Source organism: Lepidochelys olivacea (assembly GCF_965140295.1).
Source record: "Lepidochelys olivacea isolate rLepOli2 genome assembly, chromosome: 1".
Lineage (NCBI taxonomy): Eukaryota > Metazoa > Chordata > Testudines > Cheloniidae > Lepidochelys > Lepidochelys olivacea.
Window position 1 is genome coordinate 104,372,461 of NC_140411.1, and position 26,515 is coordinate 104,398,975.

General features: G+C 40.7%; 1 protein-coding gene across 3 annotated transcripts; it reads left to right on the forward strand.

The window, feature by feature from the left end:
* The first annotated feature begins 1,056 nt into the window (after nucleotides 1–1,056).
* On the forward strand, nucleotides 1,057–23,198 carry LOC311523450 (protein-lysine methyltransferase METTL21E-like). Of its 3 annotated transcripts, XM_084633448.1 has the most exons (6): nucleotides 2,022–2,034; nucleotides 4,462–4,547; nucleotides 16,344–16,924; nucleotides 17,559–17,716; nucleotides 20,445–20,562; nucleotides 21,520–23,198. In XM_084633448.1, the coding sequence occupies exons 3-6, from the start codon at nucleotides 16,855–16,857 to the stop codon at nucleotides 21,921–21,923; spliced, it is 750 nt and encodes a 249-aa protein (XP_084489574.1). In that variant the 5' UTR covers nucleotides 2,022–2,034; nucleotides 4,462–4,547; nucleotides 16,344–16,854; the 3' UTR covers nucleotides 21,924–23,198. The 3 variants fall into 3 exon arrangements, with proteins under 3 accessions (XP_084489573.1, XP_084489572.1, XP_084489574.1); XM_084633447.1 differs by lacking the exons at nucleotides 2,022–2,034; nucleotides 16,344–16,924 and adding an exon at nucleotides 1,057–1,082; XM_084633446.1 differs by lacking the exon at nucleotides 16,344–16,924 and having other exon boundaries at nucleotides 1,744–2,034.
* Nucleotides 23,199–26,515: the final 3,317 nt, after the last annotated feature.

Sequence of the window (26,515 nt, forward strand, 5' to 3'; positions counted from 1 at the left end):
ATAGTGCTTTTATCCAAAGCACTTTACAATAGCTAACGGTACAAACAACATTTGAAAAGAGCATTAATTGGTCCGCCGAGACCCTCAGTAATTTTCAAGTCCGCGAAAAAAAAGTTTGAGTACCGCTGCTCTAGTGGTCAGCTTGCCTCACATTTGAGACTAAGTGGGTTGTGTTTGACAGGGCTCCCAAATATAAAATATGCTCTCCAGTATTTACTGTTGCTGAGTATGGTAGAATCCTGCTGTTCTTTATTTAAGTTCTAGCGAGATTTCATTTTATGATTATTTTTTAATAGTAGCACCTATAAGCAAATGAGATTGGGGCCCCGTTGTGGCTAGATGCTATACAACGATAGAGTAAGAGACAGTCTCTGCCCTGAGGCATTTACAATCTAAATAAGATAACTTTCAGAGACATGCATATGTGGCTCCACTGATATAATCGTGCCTTTTGGAAGAGATGGGAGGGGAAGATGACGATGGAAAAGATTCTGATATGTGGAGTCTTATAGATGCACTTAATGCCGTATCTTCTGTATTTGAAATTTATATACAAAGATGTACAATTATGTGCCTACATTTGCTTCTTGCAAATTGAACAGGTGAGTGTACAAATCTCTCAGGCGTTCAGTTTTTATAGTCAGTTGTAGTAATTGTGCATTCAAATTTAGACATGCAGTTGTACATGCATTTCACAAACAGACCTCTGCGTTAAATGTGACCCTGAATGTTTTGAAGAATACTTGGCTTTTGAATGATTTTTTCCCCCCCTTTTAAATTTTTTTTTTAATGACCTAGATAGTGACAGCCTTAGTAAATGCTTTCCTATTTTTATGAATTTGTCCAGATTACGCACTATTGGGTAAACCCCTTTGAAATCCCTCCTGGCCAGGGGAAAGCTCCTCTCACCTGTAAAGGGTTAAGAAGCTAAAGGTAACCTCGCTGGCACCTGACCAAAATGACCAATGAGGAGACAAGATACTTTCAAAAGCTGGGAGGAGGGAGAGAAACAAGGGGTCTGTGTGTCTGTTTATATTCTGTCTTTGCCGGGGATAGACCAGGAATGGAGTCTTAAACTTTTAGTAAGTAATCTAGCTAGGTACGTGTTAGATTATGATTTCTTTAAATGGCTGAGAAAAGAACTGTGCTGAATAGAATAACTATTTCTGTCTGTGTATCTTTTTTGTAACTTAAGGTTTTGCCTAGAGGGGTTCTCTGTTTTTGAATCTAATTACCCTGTAAGGTATCTACCATCCTGATTTTACAGGGGGAATTTCTTTATTTCTATTAACTTCTATTTTTATTAAAAGTCGTCTTGTAAGAAAACTGAATGCTTTTTCATTGTTCTCAGATCCAAGAGTTTGGGTCTGTGGTCACCTATGCAAATTGGTGAGGCTTTTTATCCAACATTTCCCAGGAAAGGGGGGGTGCAAGTGTTGGGAGGATTGTTCATTGTTCTTAAGATCCAAGGGTCTGGGTCTGTAGTCACCTAGGCAAATTGGTGAGGCTTTTTACCAAACCTTGTCCAGGAAGTGGGGTGCAAGGTTTTGGGAAGTATTTGGGGGGGGAAAGACGCGTCCAAACAGCTCTTCCCCAGTAACCAGTATTAGTTTGGTGGTGGTTGCGGCCAATCCAAGGACAAAGGGTGGAATATTTTGTACCTTGGGGAAGTTTTGACCTAAGCTGGTAAAGATAAGCTTAGGAGGTTTTTCATGCAGGTCCCCACATCTGTACCCTAGAGTTCAGAGTGGGGGAGGAACCTTGACAAGACCTCTTGCAGTTATGAAATCTCCTCCTCCCTTATGTAAGAGTACCAAGTTCTCTGGGAAGCACTGCACTATATATGACCTCTTCCTGTTCAAGCTGCAGCTGTCAGGATTTATTAATGTCTTCTGGTGGGGGATTGTTGGCAGTATGTCACACACACTTTAGTGCATTTCTATCTGGGACTATTTGAGCTAATTGCAGGGGAAATCCAGTGGATAAATCTCTTTATATCTCCATCTTTATTGGAAGGCCAAGAAAAAGACTCAGGTATGTTGATAGATACAAGAAAATACAGGTTTTAGATGCCGGACAACATAGAAATTCTTACTGCCTCAATTTTCAGAATACATTCTAATTAATCTGAATTACTTTCACTGCTTATATTAAATAGTGCAGATTAGTCATTGAACTGATTAGTGCTGAAGTGCTTTTAGTTAATCATAGCAAGAGAGTATAAAATCTATTAAACATGCTATGAATTAACATTCAAAGTCTAGCAGGATGTTGTCTAGTTCAGTGCACATAATGGTGTATTACGGAGATGACCTTCAGAAGAAAATGTGTGGATGCTCTGAAGGGGAATGTTTTCGCAGTTTAGAACGGTTGTGTAGTGAAACAATATTGTCTGTCATGCAGAGTGCTAAAAGTCTGTTTAACAATATTCATTTCTCTGACAATCTGAAGAAAATGTATACATTCTACACTGTGGAAGTAGAGGACAAACTGATCAGTATAACATTTACTAACCTGTCCATTAGCTAATTGATTATTTTATGTTGTCCCTGTATGGGTTAACAATGATAGAGTACTATGGTGGTAGGGCAAATCTGTAGCTGTTGTGTGGATAAAATCATAGAATTTGAAGGCTGAACACACCACCAGCTCCCTAACAATGCAGAAATGTTTTTTATTTTACAATTTCTAGTCTAATTTTAAATACCCAAGCAAAAGGGTATTCACATCTCCCTGGAGGAAATTCTTCTACAGTCCAATAGATTTTACTGTCGGGAAGTTGTCCCTAATTTTCAGCGTATATTTTCACTTTCATAACTTTATTCCTTTACTGCTGTTTATAGATCCTCTCACTTAATCCTCTCCCTGTTTGGTATTAAAATATTTATATAGTATTATCATATGCTGCCCACAATCATTCCTTAGCCACTCCAGCCATTTGTAGTTCTCCTAATCTATTATTCATAAATCTTGCTGCCCTGGATCATTTTTGTATTACTCTTCTCTGAACTCTCAATTTATCCATATTCATCTGATAATGAAGTGTCAAGGACTGAACACAATACTCAGATCAGTTGAACTAAATCCATACACAGAGGGACTATTAACCTCATTCTTTGCATGGATGCTTCTGTATATGCAGTCCAAAATTGCATTGCCTTTATTGCAAACTTTTGTGTAATATTTTTGTTGAGTATATGTGTTTTGAGTTCTTTGTGTGTGTGTGTGTGTTGCATTTTTTCAGGTAAGTGTTTTCTTGAATATTTGCAAGTTGAATCTCATTTTGTTGTTTTCCTCCTATGTTTCTAATCTTTCTAGATCTCTTTGTATTATTTCTGTGTTCCGAATGGCATTTGCAACTCCTGCTTCCTGCTTATCATGTATGAATTTAATTAATATGCTTTTTACACCTCCTTCCAGATCATTAACAAAGTTAAGCAAGGCCAGTTCTTATGGCAGTCTTTTTGATACTATGCTAGACAGTTTTCTCCTCCGCCATACATTTCTCATGAACTTTTTATGGTCTTTCAGCCGTATTCCTATCCAAGACAATTTGAATTAATTTTCAAGTAAGATTTAATAAAATAGTATTAAATCCTTCAGTAAAACCCCAAATTTCTATCATCTGCATTCCCTTAATCTATTTTTCTTTGAGAATAAAAAAATCAGATTTGCTTGAGAAGATTTATTCTTTGTTCCATGCTCCTTTAGATATTTAGTGATTTTTTTTTCTTGACATTCCATTATTTTACTAGTGATAGAAGTTATTTATAGGATTATAATTGCCAGGATCACTCTCTTCTTTACTTTTTTGAAAATCAGTACAATATTTGCGTGTCTACATCCTGCCAGTATCTCCCCAGTTCTTTAAGATTTTTCAGAAATAATTTCCATAGTTCAATAAATTCATTAGCTAATTTTCTTAATTGCCTAGGTAGCCATGTCATCTAGGTAAGCAAGTTTGTATATATCCAGGTTTTCCAAGTATTCCTTTATTTGTTTAATAATAATTTTTACAAGTGCTTCCTTTCTTTCTAATTGTTCATCCCTAGTTTTTATTTTATTTTATGTTGTTAATTGATTTATTTATTTATTTTGTTTAAAACATTTGAAACAAGTTCAGTATGTGATTCATTTGTGTCATTAATTGAATCACCGCAGTCGTTTGTGTCATTTCATTACTGGTCCCTACTTTGTCTCATACTGCCAGCCCGATGATATTTTTAAAACCCCATCTTATCCTTTGTAGGTAATAGCAAGTCATTTTTTAAAACCACCTTTATATTTTCCCTGCAAATCTTAACTGTGTATTCCTCATTGTTTGCCTCAGCCATTTTTCCTAAGCAGAATTTTGGTTTCCAGCACCTTTTTACACACAAAATTCTTTCTCTCACACATAATGTATATATTTAAATAAATAATATTCCATTTGATATTTTAATAAGTATATTTTCTGTCCAGTATTGTATCACATGAAATGGACATACCATCACAATGTAATCATCTGATATCGGCTGAATTAACAAGGAAACCAGAATACAAGGAAGGTAATTTATTTTTCTTATCTGCTTCATTTTCCTGTTATGCTTGAGAAGGTTGTTAAGTAGGAGGGAAAAGCGTTTTATCCAGGAGGTATTTTCATGTTCATTTCACTTAACGAACTGTGTTAACATTTACATAAAGATGCAATAGTGTTATTGCAGTGTTGTAGTGGAAATTTGTAATGTTATGCCATGGCAGCTCTCGCAAACCCTGGCAACTTCCCACCAGAGTTTAGAGCAGTGCCTCTGGTTGGTTCCAGTGAATGAAGTTGTTGCTATAGTTCAGGATATTAATGTCGAGTTTCTATGTGGGATGTCAATGAGCCCAAAATGAATTACTTACAAGCTCAATTTCAGTCTGGACTGCCTCCAACTTAATCCTGAGAGATCTTCACATAAAACTAGTAGCAGGATCAGGCTTTGCTCCCACAAAGCTTGTGGCTGCAGGCCCTGTGACTTTTTTTTTAAAGACCCTCAAACAGCGAAGTTAATCTCAGATTTTAGGTTTAAACAGATCAAAACTTTTGAGTACTGGCTGTGAAGGAAGTTTTCAGAATGTTAATTTATAGCGAAGACGGAAAGTTAGTCATGGTGAATGGATGGTGTGCACTTAATGAGCAGCTATTCAGTATTTGCTTTCTCCTCACTGTTCAGTGTGTGGTCTCATGCCTTTTTTTTATTGCACAAAATTCAAACCCTGCTTTAAAAACAATTATTAATGTCCTCATGTGTCTTTTCAGTTGTATTAATCACTACAGTATCTGCATGCTTCACAAACACTAACAAATTTATTTTCACGATACACACCTCCACACTGCCCCGTGAGATCAAGGAGTGGTATTATTCCCATTTTACTCAAGGGAAATTGAGGCACAGGGAGATTGAGGTCAAAAGTATCCACTAATTTTGGGTGCCCAATCTGAGATACTTAAATACTGTGAAAAATCAGGTCCTACCATTAAATAGCACTTTGAACATATAAAGCTCAGTGCCCATAGACATTTGTTGCTGCTATGAGTTTTCAGCACTTCTGTAAATCAGACCCCAGGGTACCTCAACTTAGGTAACCAGAAAAAGAGGAACACACAATTGTTAGAGGGTTTTCCCTTCACCCCCTCCCCTGGTTCTTGTCACACAGGAGACAAGAAGTCTGAAGTTCAGGCAATGCAATGTTTATTGGGGTTAGTTTCAAGCAAGCATATCCATAGCTCTCTACATGCTGGCAGAGTCTGTTTCCCAGTGTTCCGTTCCCAGCTCTGACGTTGCAGAGTCTTTACCCCATGTCTCCCTTCCCAGCAGTGACGCTGCAGAGCTTTTGCCTGTGTCACTGTTCCCCATTCCCACCTCTTCCTCCTTAGCAGGCCCAAATATACCTAGTCCCACCCCTTACAACTTATGGTCATGTTCCATTTAGAAGGGTTGTGAGTCTGGGGTCTTCATCCCACCTCTTTTTGTATCCCATGAGAGGGGTAAGGAGCGAGGTTGTGCCCTGGACATGACCAGGCCTTTCTTTGGCTTTTAGTGTGTCTTATGCCTCCACTCCTAACTGGTTGCTTGATCCTCACTTGAGAGAGGAGCCAGGCAGCCTTCCAGTATATGCTCATATATTACACTTCCACCATACCCTGTAACACTTTTGACTCCATCTCTTCTCTTTTCACCCCATCTGCTTGTGGGCAGATGTAACACAGTGTCTTTGTTCTTTGTTCTCACGCATTAGTAAGGATATCAGAGTTTCAAAAGTCAAACCCCAAATTCTATCCCAGGCTAACAAACAGGCCTATATACTAACAACAATTAGTAACCATCCATGAAAAATTTGATTTAAATGACTTGCCCAGCACGACATTGGAACTCTGTGGCAGAGGCAGAGAGAGAATCCAGTTCTCCAGGGTGGCATTCAATTGCCTTAACCATGAGACCATTCCCTCTCTTCCTGTAATCCCCTGCCTCATACACTACACACTTTCCAACTTCTGCAACAAGTGAAGCATGGGTCATACAGACATCGTTTTTCACATCACAGGCTAGCCCTTCTCCACCTGTAGAGCAGAGTGGAAAAAATAGCATGTAACCGTGTAATTAAAAAGACTGCATTGTAGTGCATACAATGAATTAAGATTATACAGGCAACCTTAATACTGGGGTTTTCTAATATTTGAGTGCCTGACCTTGCAACCTTAATGATCCTTTAACATCATTTTTTTTGGTGTGTGTAATTTCCTAGATTTTTTTAAACAAGCCAACTGAAAAAAGAACTTCTATCATGTGGCATCATATTTCATAGAATCATGGAATATCAGGGTTGGAAGGGACCTCAGGAGGTCATCTAGTCCAACCCCCTGCTCAAAGCAGGACCAATCCCTCGGCCCCCGCTGCTTCCCGCAGTCCCCATTGGCCTGGAACGACGAACCGTGGCCAGTGGGAGCTGCGATCAGCTGAACCTGCAGACACTGCAGGTAAACAAACCGTCCTGGACCGCCAGCAGATTTCCTTGATGGGCTGCGTGCCAAAGGTTGCCGATCCCTGCATTAGAAGCCGATGAGTTGTACTAACTCATGTAGTAGCCTATGTCCCTGTCTGGCTAGCCAATTGAAGTTAAAAGGACCACCATGCTCCAGTAAAGCGTGGATGGGACTCAAGTTAGGAGCAAGACTCAAGTTAACTCTGCAGAAAAGAGAAACCCATATATGTTATATTTCCTTCCTCCCAACCCTGAGTTTGTGTCAGTTTAGATTGTAAGCTCTTTGGGGGCAGGGATTGTCTCTTGCTCTGTTTGTACAGTGCCTAACACAGTGGCATCTCAATCTTGGCTGGGCTCCATAGATGTTTGTGGTACAAATAATACATTGGGGGCGACAACTTACAAAAAGTTCAGCATAACAAAAGAAAAGAGTAAGTGCTCTGCAGAACTCAGTGTAATAGTAATTAATTCAGAAAAGTAAGCAGGTGTCGGTCATTTCCTAACAAATTTCTTCAGATGTAATCAGTACTGATTGCGTCAAAGTACATTCATTCACTTGGGTAAAATACACTGTGTTTTGTTACAGAGTTGACTCATGAAATGATTAAGATTTTTGTTCTTTTCTAAATTTGGATGTTCATTTATATGAAGTGAGGGGGGAAAAAGGAGGAATGCAGCATTGGGGTGCTGGTTTTTGCATGTACAAACGCATAGAATTGCAAAGTTCTGATATCCTACAACATCTGTCTCAGTCCTTCTGTGTTTAATAAAAACTACTTTTCTATAATCTACCTGTTAATAACTTAACTTGCTATGTATGGATTGTATTGTGCAGAGGGTGCAGGTCTGTGCCAGACCAGCTCCTGGAGGCAATATGACTGATATGCCTCAGGAAGCCCACAGAAGTAGGATATGGATCGTTGCATCCTTTCAAAAGGTGTGTGCTCCTCCTGTGGCTGGCTCAACTCCTCTGACAAATGCACAGGAAGGGGCAAGGCTGTGGCTCCTTCTGAATTCCAACACTGGGTTCTGTTTTGCTGACAGGTTTCTGCTCAGAGAGACCAGGGAGATAGACACACAGGGTCAGAGTCTAGAGGAGTAGGAGACTGAGATGGACTACAGGAGGTCTACATTTCCGTGGTCAGTTGCTCCTGCCACTATAAACAAAGACTGAAGCTTGACTTTTCCATGCTAATCTAAGACTGTATGCCAGCAGACTAATAAATGCTGGCTTGTTTTGAAAATGATGCCCTTCATTGCTGCAAATACTTACTGGTTACATTGCTCCCTAAATGAATACAGCTTTTACCAGGAGTCTTAACTCATTTGGACTCGCTGTAGAGACACATGGCAAGTACACAGATACCATACTCCGCAAGTTGAGTCTCAGAGTTGTGAGACTGCATGGTTTGCCCTTGCAAAAAGTTGTACCTGAGGCCTAGAAAATAATAGAAGTACACCCATAGAGACTATATAAAGGCTGGGGTATTAAACCACCCTGTACATCTATGACAAAAGACAGATTAGATGAGGAGCTTGGAGAAACAGACTAGGACTGGGAGCCAGTGGGGACAGGGAAAATGGAGTGTCTGGATTGACTGAAGACTGTGGACAGAGAGACAGACAGATTGGGGACTTGGGCAGGGAACTGGGGCAGGAAACAGACAGACAGATCTAGTCTCCTGTCCCAGTTCCTGTCCCAGTTCTGTTTTGCCTACCTACACTTCCTTTGGAGTGTCCATCTGCTGTGGAGGTGTTCATCCTCTTCCTATGCTGTTGTCATTTGTTCCTCCCTAGAGATGGCTTTGTTTCAATGGTGAGCGAGGTGTCTCTTGCCTTACTGCATTAAGGTGGCGTGAGTAGTTTTATATCAGATATAAATGAATTAAAACACCTGGAAAACCTTTGCTTAAAATGTGCTTTGAAAATGCAAAGTATAATTAACTACCAGTTGGGGAAAATTGGTGGGGACCAGATTACTGAGCTTTTTCTTATGCTGCTGGGGGTGCTAGCTCTGGTCCATCAGCAGCAGGGCAGGAGGGATCGAAATTCTGTCTGATTTCTATACCAGGATACAAGGGGAGAGGATTACTCCCCTACTCTGGGCACCAGATCAGGGCTAGGCACAGTCTAGCTCACTAGATGCCATCTGTGCAAGGGTTATAGCTGCTATGGGAGTCATGCCTTTAAATTTCTACATCCGTGTGTATAAAGTTTAAAGCATTCTATTACATTGACATAGGGTCTCGAGTTGATTTTCATGGAGAATAAAGAAGTCCCACACCTAGAAATAAATGCAGTGCAATTACTGTATTTCAGTGTCTTGTCTTCAAAATTAACACAGATGCATTTGATTATATATTTCCAGACATACCCTCCCTCTCCCCCTTTGCAGGTATTAATAGCAATAATACTGGTTTACCGGCAAGCCCTATAAAGGATAAAGCCAAAGAACTCGAGTCAAATAGTCTCTAGGTAAATTTATTCTATGGAAAAATATTTTGTTTCATATTCTTGGAAAGTAGCACATTACTCTTAACATGTGTTAAGTGGAGTGGAAGGATTTAGTGTTCTACACACTCTGATAATCACTGCTAGGTTGTCTAACAATTGCTATATTTAAGTAGTCTGCAAGGCTCTTCCTGAGGGCTCTTTCAAATCTGTCAAGGTCATGGTTAATGTTCTGTTTTATCTAGATTCTTATACTATATTCATCCCAGTAATATCATCTGAGCACCTTTCAGAAGTCCATTAAGCAGCATAACTATCATCTGTCACATTATTTCTCTCATCTTCCCTCTGGGGGAGAGGGGTATTTGCAGTAGAGTGTTTGTTTTGGAATTTTTTAAAATTATAGGTGGGGCTGGTGGATGGGGAGTCTGGAAGGATGAGACTAGGAATGACTGGGATCAGAAACCTGAGGAGTGTAGTCTGAGACCGACTAGGTGAGGAGAATGGGATGGGATAAGGAGCCAGTGTTGAAGTAGAGAGAGGACTGGTGTACAGAGACAGAAGGGGTCAAGCTTGAGGGAAATGGGCAAAAGACTCTGGCCCTAAAGTACACTCCCCCTCAAGCCTGGAATGGAACCAAAAATCCCAGAGTCTAACCATTCCCCTGCTGCTTCCTTATCCCCCTTCGAGTGCTGGCCCACATGGGGGATAACAACTTGCTACTGGTATCAGTTACTTCTGTTAGCTCAAGTGGCAGAGGTCTATGAAGTTGGATCTAAAGGTTCCAACGTTGCCGATGATCTATTTGGGTGTCATTATGATGCTGTGTGATATTTTGTTTGTTTGTTTGCTTTTTTTAAAAACCTGGGCAATTACACACAAAAATACGTTAAAAACATTGTTAAGGTTTCAAGTCAAGTATGCAAAAGTCATGAAATGCCACAATGAAGGTTGCCTGTGCAACCCTGATTTGGGCCCCTTGTGCACATGCATTATGATAGTCTTTAATTACATGAACACTTACAGGTTTTTTTTTGTGTGTATGTACACACACACACACACACACTTGCTTGTTAGAGAAGGTAGGTCAAAGAAATGTGCCTTGCACTTAGAGCAAGTGATGAGGTTTGTGATGGTCCTGGGCTCCTGGGGGAATATGTTCCACAGGCTTGGACCAGTCCTTCCTGAAGTTCTGTCTCCAGCATGGATGAACTTTCCATTTATGATAGAGAGTTCTGTTGTACCTGAGGGGTGAAGTTGTAGACTATGGTCCTCATCCTGGAGTGTTAGGCATTTTTAGATACCTTGGCCCCAGGCTGTGGAGCACCTTGAAGATAGGGACTGAGAACTTGAACTTGATTCAGTGTTCTACTGGAAGTGTAAAGAGCAGAGGACAGGTTTGAAGAGTTCATGGTAGCCTGTGTTTCTGAAGAGATGAGCTGTGGCATTCTGGATCAGTTGGAGTTTCCTAAGTACTGAAGGCTTCATGCCTAGGTGTATTGCATTGCTGCAGTCCAGCTGAGAGGTGACAAGGGTATGAATAATTGAGGATTCCCTCCCTTGTTTCTCAAAGACCCATAGGACTAGGTAAAGACAAGAAGATAAAGTGAAACAGGCACAAAGATTGTGGGACTCTGGGTCTCAGTCTTGCAGCCTTTGCATGTGTAAGGAGTTCCTTAGTGGTCATTGGCTTCAGTGGGACTTTTCACAAGAGTAAGGGGGTTGCAAGATCACGCCCCTTATCCTGAAAGGTGCTCATAGCTCAATGGGACTCCACTACTCTCAGGATTGGGCCCTAATCTGGATGGAAATAGAGACCTGCTGATAGTTTGAATCTCTTTGGTCTATAAATAATATCTGAAAAATGTGTTGTCATAAATATAAAGGGAAGGCTAACCACCTTTAGATCCCTCCTGGCCAGAGGAAAAACCCTTTCACCTGTAAAGGGTTAAGAAGCTAAGATAACCTCGCTGGCACCTGACCAAAATAACCAATGAGGAGACAAGATACTTTCAAAGCTGGGCGGGGGGGAACAAAGGGTCCTCTCTGTCTGTGTGATGCTTTTTCCGGGACCAGAGCTGGAATGCAGGTCAGAACTCCTGTAAAGAGATAGTAAGCAATCTAATTAGATATGCGTTAGATTCTGTTTTGTTTAAATGGCTGATAAAATAAGTTGTGCTGAATGGACTGTATATTCCTGTTTTTGTGTCTTTTTGTAACTTAAGGTTTTGCCTAGAGGGATTCTCTATGTGTTGAATCTGACTACTCTGTAAGGTATTTACCATCCTGATTTTACAGAGGTGATTCTTTTACTTTTTTCTTTAATTAAAATTCTCTTTTAAGAATCTGATTGCTTTTCATTGTTCTTAAGATCCAAGGGTTTGGGTCTGTGTTCACCTATGCAAATTGGTGAAGATTTTTATCAAGCCTTCCCCAGAAAAGGGGGTGTAGTACTTGTGGGGATATTTTGGGGGGGCGGGGGAGAGGATTTCCAAGTGGGCACTTCCCCTGTTATTTTTGTTAGACACTTTGGTGGTGGCAGCGTAAAGGTTCAAGGACAAAAGATAAAAGTTTTAACCTAAGCTGGTAAGAATAAGCTTAGGGGGTCTTTCATGCAGGTCCCCACATATGTACCCTAGAGTTCAGAGTGGGGAAGGAACCTTGACATGTGTATTCAAAATGAATAATAGCTTTTGAGGATTACCCCTGACTGTTACTAAATGCTCCCTTGTGCTCTCCCCCCACCCTTTAGAATTGGGAGAGTTACTATTATTGGAAGTGAAAATAAAGAATAAATTACATAATTGCTTTAAGATGAAAGCACTATTGTCAGAAAACAATACTTTGCTAATGCAGTCCGCTAATTTCAAACCTCCAAAATGTTATTTCAAACCCAAATTCTTCAGACAAGCCAAAACAAAAAAACCATTCCCCACACTTATATGCAAAGTTGGAAATTTTTAAGGAAACCTGCTTTTGAGTTATCCAAACCCAAATTTCTTGACTGCTGAAAAATACTCTTTCCCACTGTGATAATTCAAAAATGGACATAAGAATTTATAGGAAACTTTCCACATGTGCACGTTGCTGCTTGGCTGCATCTCAACATGATAAATTTCAGCCCCCAAAATAAATTTATGAAAAGAAAATACTAACTTGGATTGCAAATTCCATCTCCGCCTAAACTCTTTAAATTGTTGCTACAGCACTGGTACAGCATATATTGGTAGCATTCATCCTTCAGTAGTTTGAGGGCAACATTGCCATCAAATTGAGTCCGAGAAAACCACAAAAGACATTAATACGCTTAAAATATAAAATGGAGCAAGTTTATTATGAAGTAATACTTAAATACAGCTAAATAATGGTGTTATCTTCACCTAAATTATGACTTTCAGAGCTCCGTTTTTAGGACAATTTGAGATACTTGAAAGGGAAGGGGCCTGGTTTTCAGAGGATGGATTCTCAGCGCATTCTGAACATCAGGCCCATTTTAAATAGCTCAGATGGGGCACCCAAATTTGCTAGTTGCTTTTGAAATTTTAGGCCCATCTATCATAGAGCTTTTGTGGTATTGTTTAGGGCTCAACATGGGCTCTGATATTCAAAGTTTAGTCTGTGTGTTGAATTGGCTCATCATAAATATAACCATTAGAAACTGTGGTTCTACTGAGAGCCTCAAGTGTCTATATACTTGTATATTTTCATTTGAAATAGCACTTGCCCCAGAGAAAATGGCCATGTCACCAGTTTGTCTAGGTATTCGTGTCATGCTCTACAAACCTAAGATTGTAATGCTTGAAGGAACTGCTTGCAGTTCCAGAGCTGCACGCACTGATACATGATACTTAGAAGTACAGGGCTTGAATTAACTCTGTGGGTGAGAGAATACGTAGCTTCTGTAGCAGGTTGAATATGTTGTTGCAGAGCTGAACCTTGTCAGGTCACATCCTACATTGCAAATTGGAAGTCTTGGGTTTCTGTATTCATGTCAGCTGGAAAAGGTCTATCCAGCTGAGAGAGTTAAGGTCACAGCACAAGATGATATCACTTTAGGGTAAATAAGATTGCTGTCTGCCACATCAGACATCAAAAGTTAAGTAAGGTTAGGTTAGATCAACACTTAGAAGGGGTTATGGACTTTTTCCTGAGGAAGTGATGTTGGAGAGTCAGTGGGTGGTGCTCTTGCATCTGAATCAGTGCTGTACTAGTCTACCAGCAAAGTATACAGAGAATGCTTGGCTGCTGTATATGTGTCCCATGGATGAGACATAAAACTGCTATCTGTCTGCTGATAATCATTACAGATTCTGTATAGGCGGGGCATTTAATCCCATTGTGTTGGTCACATTCCAACTTGGATACGGAACTTTTGCTTATTAACATTCCTCCTACAGTTTCAATTTAATTGTCCTCACTTCTTTTCCTCCACTTTATGTGCTGTTGAATGATGCCATGTTCCTTCCCCAAAATTGCTGCTTTTCAATAGTAGGTGAAGTGTCTGTGTCCTAACTCACAAAAGGATATGAATTTAATTAATGTTCATAAAGCACTTTATGATCTTCTGGATAAAGGTAGTCTATAAGTGCAAAATATTAACTACTACTTATTGGGGAGAATTCATTGATTGCAAGCAAAACTGGAGTGGGCACCTGATTACTGCACCAATGCCTTCACTACTCCAATACAACAGAGACATCTTGATCAGGCCTTGCAGCAAATTATCTGGTAATGAGGGGACGCTTTCTTAGCTAAGAATTTATTGAGGAAAGAAATTGCATGAATTCATCTTATCTCTTATAGCAGGGGTGGGCGAACTTTTTGGCCTCAGGGCCTGTCACGGTTCCTCCCCCACTCTGAACTCTAGGGTACAGATGTGGGGACCTGCATGAAAAACCTCCTAAGCTTATCTTTACCAGCTTAGGTCAAAACTTCCCCAAGGTACAAAATATTACACCCGTTATCCTTGGACTGGCCGCTACCACCACCAAACTAATACTGGTTACTGGGGAAGAGCTGTTTGGATGCGTCCTTCCCCCAAAAATACTTCCCAAAACCTTGCACCCCACTTCCTGGACAAGGTTTGGTAAAAAGCCTCACCAATTTGCCTAGGTGACTACAGACCCAGACCCTTGGATCTTAAGAATAATGAACAATCCTCCCAACACTTGCACCCCCCCTTTCCTGGGAAATGTTGGATAAAAAGCCTCACCAATTTGCATAGGTGACCACAGACCCAAACCCTTGGATCTGAGAACAATGAAAAAGCATTCAGTGTTTTACAAGAAGACTTTTAATAAAAAATAGAAGTAAATAGAAATAAAGAAATCCCCCCTGTAAAATCAGGATGGTAGATATCTTACAGGGTAATTAGATTCAAAAACATAGAGAACCCCTCTAGGCAAAACCTTAAGTTACAAAAAAGATACACAGACAGAAATAGTTATTCTATTCAGCACAATTCTTTTCTCAGCCATTTAAAGAAATCATAATCTAACACATACCTAGCTAGATTACTTACTAAAAGTTCTAAGACTCCATTCCTGTTCTGTCCCTGGCCAAGACGACTACAGACAGACACAGACCCTTTGTTTCTCTCCCTCCTCCCAGCTTTTGAAAGTATCTTGTCTCCTCATTGGTCATTTTGGTCAGGTGCCAGCGAGGTTACCTTTAGCTTCTTAACCCTTTACAGGTGAGAGGAGCTTTCCCCTGGCCAGGAGGGATTTCAAAGGGGTTTACCCTTCCCTTTATATTTATGACAGGGCCACATTGCGGTATGGAAATTGTATGGCGGGCCATGAATGCTCATGAAATTGGGAGTAGGGGTGCGGGATGGGGTGAGGGCTCCAGCTGGGGGTGCGGGCTCTGGGGTGGTGCCAGAAATGAGGCATTAAGGATGCAGGAGGGGGCTGCGAGCTGGGGCAGAGGGTTGGAGTGCGGGGAGTGGTGAGGGCTCTGGCTGGGGGTGTGGGGTTTGGGGTGCAGGAGGGGGCTCCAGGCTGGGACTCAGGGGTTTGGAGGGCAGGAGGGGGATCAGGGCTGGGGCACAGTAGGGTGAGGGCTCTGGCTGGGGGTGTGGGCTCTGGTTGGGCCGGGGCCGGGGGGTTTGAGGTACAAGAGGGGGCTCTGGGCTGGGATTAAGGGGTTTGAAGGGTGGGAGGGGGATCAGGGCTGTGGCAGGGGATTGGGGCATGGGGGAGGGGGCTCAGGGGTGCAGGCTCTGGGCAGCGCTTACCGCAAGCAGCTCTCAGAAGCATGTCCTTCCTCCGGCTCCTATGCAGAGGCACGGCCAGGCAGCTCTGCACGCTGCCCTGTCCACAGGTGCTGCCCCTGCAGCTCCCATTGGCAGGGAACTGTGGCCAATGGGAGCTGTGGGGGTGGTGCCTGTGGAAGGGGCAGGGCGCAGAGCTGCCTGGCCATGCCTCTGCATAGTGCGAAGGAGCCGGAGGGGGGTCATGCTGGCTGATTTCTGGGAGCCATGGAGAGCCGGGCAAGCCCCCGACCCCGCACCCTGGTGGGAACTGAGGGCCAGATCAAAAGGTCTGATGGACCGGATGTGGCCCGTGGGCTGTAGTTTGCCCACCCCTGTCTTACAGTATATCTAAAGTGTGCTAATAATTGAGGGATGGTACTCTACTCAATTTTAAGACTACTGCTTCCTGATTTAAACAATCTACTATTATTATTTAAAGTGTGTGGGTGCAAATTGAACAGTTCACAGAGTGTACCTACTTTTAAACAGAAGTGATAGGAATACTAAGTATGCACACTCCACATAGGTCTAATTTGCCCCATTCCAGGGATTTCCTTTATCGTTAACTTAAACAAAAAACAAACTTTAGCACAACTTCTGAACTCAACTGTTTTTCGATGTTTTTTTCCTGCAGGACTCCTCTGTCTCTGCCCCTGGCTCCTTCTTCAGAGGGAAACTCGACCCCTTTTTTACTCCAGGTTTTGAGCTAATAAAAGCCACCGAATTTGACAGTAGAATGATTGAAAAGAGCTCTGCCTCCCTGTGCAAGGTTTAATAATCGGTTACACTGTTCTATAACTAGCCCTCCACTAATTAACCAAGAAGCTCCAATGTTCCAGATGATTTACCATAAGAGCCCATTTTGAAATCTGTGTCCATAGTTCAGTGTAGAAAATGTTGCTAACTCCTGTGCCTTGTATGGTGGTTATATTTACATCAATTTTGCATGATAGTGTGATTATAATGCAAGTCATGTGACAGTATGTATCTAAATAAAATGTGTATATATAAATAGAATGAAAACATGCTATTGCATCATAATGCCACTGCAGCAGAGTGTGTGATGATGACATAACTGAGGTTAATTTTCTGCTCTACTAAACAAAAATTGACAGTGTAGTCTGTGATTGTGTTAGCTGTCCTAAATGTTCTTCACACAGCAGCAAGGAAGATATTTGGGTGATCTAGCCAACTGGAAAGAATCTATGTACAAAGGTATGGTGGGCTGCAGGGATATGCTTATCTGCCAGCAGCAGTGCTTTCTTCTCCTAGCTGTCATAATGTGTATTGCTAAGGTTTCTGTTTCACATGTTCAGTGACCGATTCAAGTTGGTATTTTAACTCCTTTTGTACATTGTCAAAGAGAATAGCACTCTTAGAAGCCATAAAAGGGCATAGGAAATAATAAATGAAAAATACACAAACAAAACTACATGAGAGTAAAGAGCATAGCAGCAGCAATTGAAAATACTTCCTATTGTGTTCTTTAAATTAAGAACAAGGTATTGTCACTTTTTTCTAACTTTATATTTTCTGTACCCAGCTGCATCAGCAACAAGGAGAAGAAATGCATTATGTGAGCTGTATAAATAGTTTTTAATTATATTCCAGGAGACTCCTCCTATGTTGTAGTTGTTAATAGTAGTATTACCATAGAGAGTAGGACCATATCATACCAAACAATTTATTGTAAAATGCATTTCCACTATCAGGTATAAGCCAAATTGCAAGCTAGAGAGCTGCCTGTCTCTATAAACCAGTATCTTTGTGATCAATCAATTCTGCTTCTATGTCACAGTTTTGTTACAACACTGTATAAGCTATATGATCTTTATTATTTTACTTCCAGGTAAAAATGAAGATGAACAGACCGTTGCAGAAATCATGAGAAGGCGTTTTTCTCCTGCTGTTCTAACTAACATATCCTGGGAAGGTTTTCACTTTGCTGACCATGAGATAAAAATTACAGAAGCCACTGAATGTTATGGGGCAGTAGTCTGGCCATCGGTACAATATTTATGCAATATTATTGGTTTTTATTCCCCTAAAAACTCTAGCCCTTTACGTTGTTTTCCATATATGTTGCTTAGTCCTGTAAAACCAAGGGAAATGTTCTGCATTTTCTCTGCCTCTTCTTTGCAACCCACAAATCTTTTATGTTAGCAGTGTGCAAGTGGGAGATGGCCACACATCCACAGAATTAATCATGAACTTGCTGATGCACAGGGCTCCCTTGTCCCTCAGTTGAAGGACTAAATAAAGAGAAATATATATCATTTTTCAGTTTTTGTGCTTTCAGCAACTTTTGGGTCAATGCCCCTCATTTCATTCTGAACCTGTTACAAATGAAACAAGGGAAAGAACTATTTTGTTCTATTCTGGACCACTAAAAAGTGGCCTTCCTAAAAGTCATTACTCTTGCAAGGAGACCAGAAGAGCTGGTAACCATTATATCTATTTTTCGTGGGGACCTGGGAATTTTCTACCCAAAGTTGTCATCTGACTTTTACCTGAACTTGGAAATAGTTTTTAACTTCTGCCCAAACCTGTCTTCAGATGAGGAATGGAAGTAGTGCTTTCTGCTTCAGTAGTGAGTTGAAATATCATGTAGAATACACCAGATCTATGAGAAAAGGAGTACTTGTGGCACCTTAGAGACTAACCAATTTATTTGAGCATAAGCTTTCGTGAGCTACAGCTTCCAATGAAGTGAGCTGTAGCTCACGAAAGCTTATGCTCAAATAAATTGGTTAGTCTCTAAGGTGCCACAAGTCCTCCTTTTCTTTTTGCGAATATAGACTAACACGGCTGCTACTCTGAAACAGATCTATGAGGTTTACTGACAGCCATTTTGTGCGTATAAGTTAGGGGAGTAAGGAGGGATATAGAAAGTTAAGAGGCTACTTGATCAGTCTGTAAGTGCTTACATGGAGAGAAGACCATGAAGAGTTCTTTAACCTAGCAGACAAAGCCATAACAAGAGCTAGTATCTGGAAGCTGAAGCTAGACAACTTGAAAGTAGAAGCGAGGAGACAGATTTTTAACAGTTATTAATGATTAAAGCTGTTCACCGAGGGATGTGGTGGATTCTGTCACTTGAAGTCTTTAAATCAAAATGAGATGCCTTTCAAAAATGTATGCTTTAAGTCAGCTAGAAGTTATTGGATTTCAGTCAGGAATTACTGGTGACATTCTATGGTTTGTGTTCTGCCGGAAGCCACACTAGATGACCACAGGCGTTCCTTCTGGCCTTCAAATCTGTGACTCTATATCCAGGGTTATTTTGGCATATTTCTGCAGCTTATATAGCTCAAAGACGATTGCGAGCCTTGGTCCCTTCAGGAGGGGGATTGTCTTTAGGGATATGTCTTGTACAGTGCCAAAGCATGTTGTAGGCTCTTAAATAATAATTAGTAATGGCTTCCTCCAACCTGCTTGGAGAGAGGGAAGCTTCTTTGGAATAGAATCATAGAATATCAGGGTTGGAAAGCACCTCAGGAGGTCATCTAGTCCAACCCCCTGCTCAAAGCAGGACCAATCCCCAATTAAATCATCCCAGCCAGGGCTTTGTCAAGCCTGACCTTAAAAACTTCTAAGGAAGGAGATTCCACCACCTCCCTAGGTAACGCATTCCAGTGTTTCACCACCCTCCTAGTGAAAAAGTTTTTCCTAATATCCAACCTAAATACATATAAATCAGAATACATATAAATCAGTTTTGTGTTAATCTATGCATGTTCAAGGCACTCTACAAATGTGATCTCTTTCTCTCCCCCCCGCCCCCAACTCCCATAGACTAGGAATCAACATAGTAAACAGCAACTAATGTAGATCTTGAGAGAAACTTTTCAGTAAGGATATAAATAAGAACAACTGAAATGTTGTCTTTTGAAAATTCCCAGTGACACACATGGGAATCATACCCCAAAACTGTTATGTTAAAGGATATTCATGGTCCAACAGATAACTCACAGAAACATGGAGATTCAGAATCACTGATTCCCCTCCCTCTGCTGGGGGTGAAGTATATCTCAGTCTGCCAGCAATCATTCCTGGTCCTGACGAAACATCTGTTCATTCTATGCTCCCATTGTTCTTAGTTTCTATCAGAAAGTGATGGCCTTGCGTTTGAGGCACAGGCATAGGAGTCAGGAGACATGGGTTGTGTTCCCAGCCTTACCACAAGCTTGTGCTGTGAGCTTGGGCAAGTCACTTCAGCAATCTGTGCTTCAGGCTCATCATGCCCCCTCAAAACGGGGATGACAGTACTACTTTATCTCACACAGACAGGTGGGGAGATGTTGGACAAAAATGTATGATGTTTGTGAAGTGTTTTGAGAATCTGGAATGGAAGAAGCTATTTAAGTGCAAGGTGGTATTATTCAGATGGCTGTGATTGGAAAAATAGTGCTGTTCCACAAATTAGGCAGCAGAAGGCTCTGTTGGAGGCAAAAGATATAATCTCTGCATCAGGTAATGGATAAAGGGTGATCTTTTATTGCAAGAGAGAGCTGAGATAAAAATGTGCCTTATTACTGTGCAGTTGGACTTATTCAGCTTAGATAGATGTGAAATAAATAAATTACATAAAATCTTGACTTAAAAAAAAGCTATTTTTCTTGTAATTCATATTCAGAAAGGTCAGTGCTCATATAGCTATGTATTTTATGTATGCACAGAGTGGTATTTCTTTCTTTTTTTTTTGTTCAATATGTTCTTGTGTTTTCCCTGGCAGGCTCTTGTTCTATGTCACTTTTTGGAAACAAATGCTGAACAATACAACCTGGTTGATAAAAGTGTAATTGAAATTGGAGCTGGAACAGGGCTGGTCTCCATAGTAGCCACTTTACTTGGTAAGTGCTGGCTGTTGCTTTGCTGGGTTTGGAAACTTCATTAAGATGACTATTGATTACTATTGGAGCGTATAGTAAGTTGTTCAGTTCCTCTAAAATGTTGAAAACCGAGGAAGAAACACTGAATTCTTTGGGGTTTTCAGCCAACTTGGAAGCCAGTTCTGCTTTTACCTCCATAAAATTACTTGTCCTCACTTTAGAATGCCTTGTAGGAGGCTACAGTAGATGTGACTGCCATCCAGTATTAAACAGAGGACAGAAATTAGGTGCTGTGAGAACTAGGGTTCCTACCAGACCAGGAGGTCAGAGGCATATAGAAGAGGCTGGATTCAGACACAACCTCTGACAAGAGCAGTTTATCTTCTGACTATTAAATAACCCCTTCCCGGTATCCCAAGTCACTTTTGTTTTCAGATTTGTAACCTGTTCTTTAAGAAACGTATCCTTGAGCTTGCTGTCCTGGCATTGTCCATTCTATCTTCTTTCCTGACAGCCCGTTCTTTGCTAACAGTAACTCGAATCACTAACCACTTGCAATGTAGCCAAGGACACAATTTAGTCTGCAGTATCTTTTATTACTGTATGAGAAGGAAAGAATCCAGGAGATTCTCAGATCCTGGCTGACTTTGCAGGGTTGATAGAAACCCCTCCCCCCATCTTTTGACTTGTATACCAAGCAGATTTGATATAAAGACCCCATAAAGGTGGATCCCCAGGATATCATTTTTGACTTTGCAGAGCAAGATCATATTTTAATGTATTTTTTTGATGTGGAAACCTAATTTACATGTCTAGTGTAATGAAATGCCCAGGAGGCTTTTTACAGGTATATTGTACCTATATATGGGAGAGACCTGGGAATGCAATTGTTTGTGCAGTAGGTTTTGTGTACAGATTTCTTCTTCATTCTTGAAGTATAATCAAGGGTTAATCTGTGGTGGTGGTTTTTTGTCACAGGTGCACGTGTAACTGCCACGGACCTGCCTGAAGTACTAGGAAACCTTCAGTACAATATTCTCAAAAATACCAAAATGAAGTGTAAGCATCATCCCCAGGTTAAAGAACTGTCCTGGGGAGTTGATTTAGAGAAAAACTTTCCCAAGTCTTTGTGTCAGTTTGACTACATCATGGCTGCTGATGTTGTGTACTACCATCCCTTCCTGAAGGAGCTGCTTCTTACCTTCCATCACTTGTGTCAGGACAACACTGTTATTCTCTGGGCCATGAGATTCAGGCTGGACAAAGAGAACCAATTTATGGGCAGATTTCAGGAATTGTTTGACCTGGAGGTAATTTCCAATTTTCCCAGTTTAAACATAACATTGTATAAGGCAATGAGAAAAGGCAAGAAGATGATGTGATGTTCCAACTTGAGTATTAGAAAGTGTGTGTGTGTGTGTGTGGAGTTTGAGTTTTTTCACAGGTTCCATGTTAATGCTTGATGACATCTGTAGATTATGCAAGCAGCATGCCTTTTGCGATGTCAGGGCAGCAGATGGATGCCTCTGTCCCCTTCAGAAGAGAGTCACTTCCCACCACCGTTTTGCCTTCTCTTACACAGGGTGATTATGAGCCTCACAGCCTTGGGGCAAGTGGCTCCTCTTCCTCATGTTATAAACATTAACAAATGGTCTTGCGTAAGAATAGTGCAGCATACTACCAATTCCCTTTTAAAAAAATTCTCAAATCCTTGGAGCTTTGCCTTTCTCAAAATAGACCACTGTGGACCTCTAGCTCTGAGAGCACAACAATACTAACAATTGCCCTCAAGAAAATGTTTTACATCACTGCCTCATTGTGATAGCTTGAGACCAAAAAGACTTACTTTGCATGCTTAATTATGGGCAGATCATAGAAAAAAGTTGCTTAGCATCTTTGGAAAGGCCCACTGTGACTGTCTGTATCCCTGTGTTCACCTTTTTACAAAACTGTAATGCATTTTGTATGAAGTATGCCTTGTGAGGTATCGTTTGAAAATTCATAATTTACTGATCATTATTGTCCTGGTAAACTGTGTGTGACAACATTGTATGTGAAGTTATAAGGCTCTACTGTATGAGATTTATTGAGACATATTCCAAGTCTGCAAAAGAAGGCACAAACCAATCCCTCAGAGACAAAAGGCAAATCGACGCCTCAGCCAGGTGTCAACAAAATCACATGAACTATCACCTGGATAAGCTGCCATTCTTTGATAGGAAAAAGGGTGTGAGTAAGAAATGTACATCTTGCCAAATAAAAAGCTGCAGGTTCCCATCTCCTAAGACCTTCTGTCTTCTGAACCTCAGCTGGAGATAATTTTCAAAATAAAAGAGAACCATAAGAAAGGGGAACAGATGCCTCAAAATACTCCTCTCTTTCTCTCTACCCATGAAATCAACAACACCTGAAAGACAAGGAAAGTAACACTGAACTGGGGAGGGGAAAGAATCCTGGCCAACTGAAATCCAGACCGTAAGACTGCTCAAACATGTGGTGAGAGAGACCTCTGCTTTGAATTAATTTAGCTTGTTAAGTTAGATGTTAATTGCGTTTTACCTTTTATTTTCTTGTAACCAGTTCTGACTCTTATGCTTCATTACTTGTAATCACTTAAAATCTATCTTTCTGTAGTTAATAAACTTATTTTATCTAAACCAGTGTGCTTGGATTGAAGTGTTTGGAAAACTTCATTTGCAATGGCAAGATTTGTGCGCATCACTTTCTATTAATGAAATGATAGACTTTATATGAGCTTGTATTGTCCAGAAGGGTGCCAGGCAGTAATAAGACACACATTTCTGGGGCAAAGTCTGGGACTGGGAGTTTTCTGGTGTTACCCTGCAGTGTAATTCATGGGTGGCTGGCTATAGCATTTATACAATATAGCTGGGAGTGATTTATGTTCTGCGTGTGAGCAGACCAGGAGTTGTTGCTCTCACAGCAAAGCAGTGTAAAAAGCACCCTAGGTTGTAGAATTGAGGGGACACAGATGTCTGTCAGTCAAGAATATACCCTGGGTAATTTCACTCCCACAAATAAATTGTTGACCTGTTCTTTAATTGTAATAGATTTCTGTATGTGATGACCACACAACTTTGCTCGGAATTGACCAGAGGATTTTGTTTTAGGGAGGTTTATATGGATTTTTTAGATCTTACCAAATTTCCTGAATCACTTAGTAAGTATGTATGAGATCTTCAGGGCAATTCCAGCCTAACTGTACAGAAAGGCAAACCCCAGCTGCTTGTGCTGGGGTCCACGCATAGAGTTATCATCATTTAGAAAAGTTTTGTCAAGGACAGTTGTTCAACTAACCTGGGGTCTTGGGGGTTGATAGGCCCTCACCTAACACAGCCTTTCTGTGTGCATTTGTGTGAACTGTAGTACTTGTTTGTTCTGATTTACAAAATTCCTTAATCAACAGAACTCCTGGGTCAAACTGGATGAAATGAAGCACCTTGTCTAAGACCACCGAGTGACAAAACCTGTATTAGAATGTAAGGATCCCTTGTTCTCAGTCCTGCACTTGGTCCACTCAGCTATGTTGCTTCTCAGACAACTGAGCTTTTATTCTCCCAGTGGTTAGAGAGCACACTGGCTCTTGACGGATGGGCCAGCTCAGCTGCAGGAGGCAGCAAGGAGGGACGTTGTGGTGATCCTAGAGTCCTCTGTGGCTCCCAGCACAGTCCAAATGGGAAGGAAAATGTAGAGAGAATGGCCCATGATGTCTTCTCCCCCTTTTTTAAAATCTGGTGGCAGATATGGTAAAAACCAGCACTGGATGTTTGGTGGGGATGAAAATTAATAATTGAGAATTTTTCGGAAAAAATCAATGACAAACTTTCCACCCTACTGGATCAGTTTGTTTCCAAAACTCTCTGCATAAGGAAAAAAGGGATACAATTTTTTTTTAAAGAAAGCAGAGTCCCTCTGCTATTTCTAGATTCCCTGAATCATAGGGGCTTGTGGCTGTGAACCTGGCACCCCAAAGATCATTTGTATATAGGAACATGTAATAGATATATGAATAGTGCTGGCTCTTAACATGTAATTAACAACAAGGCCCTGCACAAACCGAAAACTGGAACATTCTTTAAAAGGGGAAATGAACTCCAAAATATTTCAGGAAAATATGGCTGGTTGTTTGAAAGAAGAAAACTGAAACCTTCTGTGTTACAAAGAAGCAATAAAATGCAGCTGCTTTTCAGTGGCTGTTATACTGATTAGTTCTTCAGCTAAGGCCCAATTCTTCAGGCTGTCCACATGCTGGACTCCCTTTGAAGTCAACAGGATTGGGTCCATATGGGGAACTGTTTATTAACATTACTCTGTTTTCTCACACCTCTGTTTTTGCAAAGTTATATGAAACTTCCTGGGAGTGGTTTAGTGACTATCTGTTCTATTGTGCCTGTGACCTTTGGGCCTCTGTTATGACTAGCAGTGAATTAGCCATGATCAATGAGAGGTTGGAGCTCATATACTGCATTTGCATAGAGAAATTATTTCTTTTCTTCAGTAATAGTGCTCCCACAATAATGCCAAGTATGGTTATAGCTCCCAAGGCAAGTTCCCCACAAACTATATTTTTTAAAATTACTTACACAGAGTTTCTTTTTTGTTCCTCTTTAAAAAAGATAATCTAATGCCCATGCTAGTTGTTGGCTTGCTAAAGTACTGGTGTATTTGCATTGCACAGAACTCTACACTCTAGTCTAAAGATCTTTGATGTTAGCTACAACTGGTAGTTGTTTTGAAGGGGGAGAAAGCAATGAAGTCCAGCAAATTTTTTTAAATGAAAGTCCTAACTATGAGGAATTGCTACAGAGGTTGTAATGAGATTATATTGGCTGTGAGGAGAAGGCTATCCAAATTGGGAGGTACTGTATAGAACAGTCAGCTGGTTTTCCACATAATTTTACTTTGTTCTTTATGTGCTAATCTAACAATTATTTCACAAACAGCAATATCTGTAAAGTAATGTGACAACATTTGTTAGAATTTCCTTGCCTCAAATGTCTTGAATCTAAAGCTTTAATGTGTTTCATCCGTTTAATTTTTGAATCTAGTATTTATACAAACATTACAGCAATGTTCTACCATTCATTGAGTATCATAGTGTCTAGAGAGTTCTATTTACATATTGAATATTTTTCTCTCTTATTGTCACACAGTGAGGTTTTCCATGTTCATGCAACTAGATCAGGCTTTTTTCTCTAACAGGTGCAAGAGGAAATGCTGGTGCTGAGCATTTCAAAGAGTGCAACTGGGGTGCTGTTCTTTTGGCTGCATTTGCATTTGGCATCACCAATACAGTGGAGAGGTGTGGCCTAAAGAATGCAACTGTCAAGAAATTTTCAAATAATTGCACGTCCGTGCACGTGGTAGTTAGGTAGCAAATAGCTCATACCAGATTTTGCACCTCTATTAGTCAGTATAAGGTTAACAGCAACTCACTCAAGTTGCATTGCATGGCCTCATCAACCTCTCTTTGTATTGTGGAGCAGCTGGAGACATACTGACTGTCACTAGGCTGAAGAATGTAAGTAAGTTGGAGGGGTCCTGATGTTTAGAAACATTTGGGTTAACCTGAGGTACAGAAGAGTGAGGGGTCTTTAGCAGGAGGTGGCTTTTTACAGGTGCCATGGATAACACACGAGTCAGACGTAGACTTTCCTATCCTCAAATTTTTGTCCTGAGATGCAGGCTTTTGGGAGATTTCTCAGCCCCTCAGGAATTCCTCCAAAGTTATGGGAATCTTGGGCCGGTCATAGCCATCAGTGCTACAGTGGTAGCAACCATGGAGTGACCTCAGATAGTTTAGAAAAGATAGAGATGTGTCCAGGCAAGACATCACTGTTGCATTTTAATACTTTAAAGTCATAATGGATTTATCTTCACAATACCTCTGTGAGGTAGGGAAGCATTATTATCCCAATTTTACATATGAGCAGGTTGTAAGGCACAGATTAAG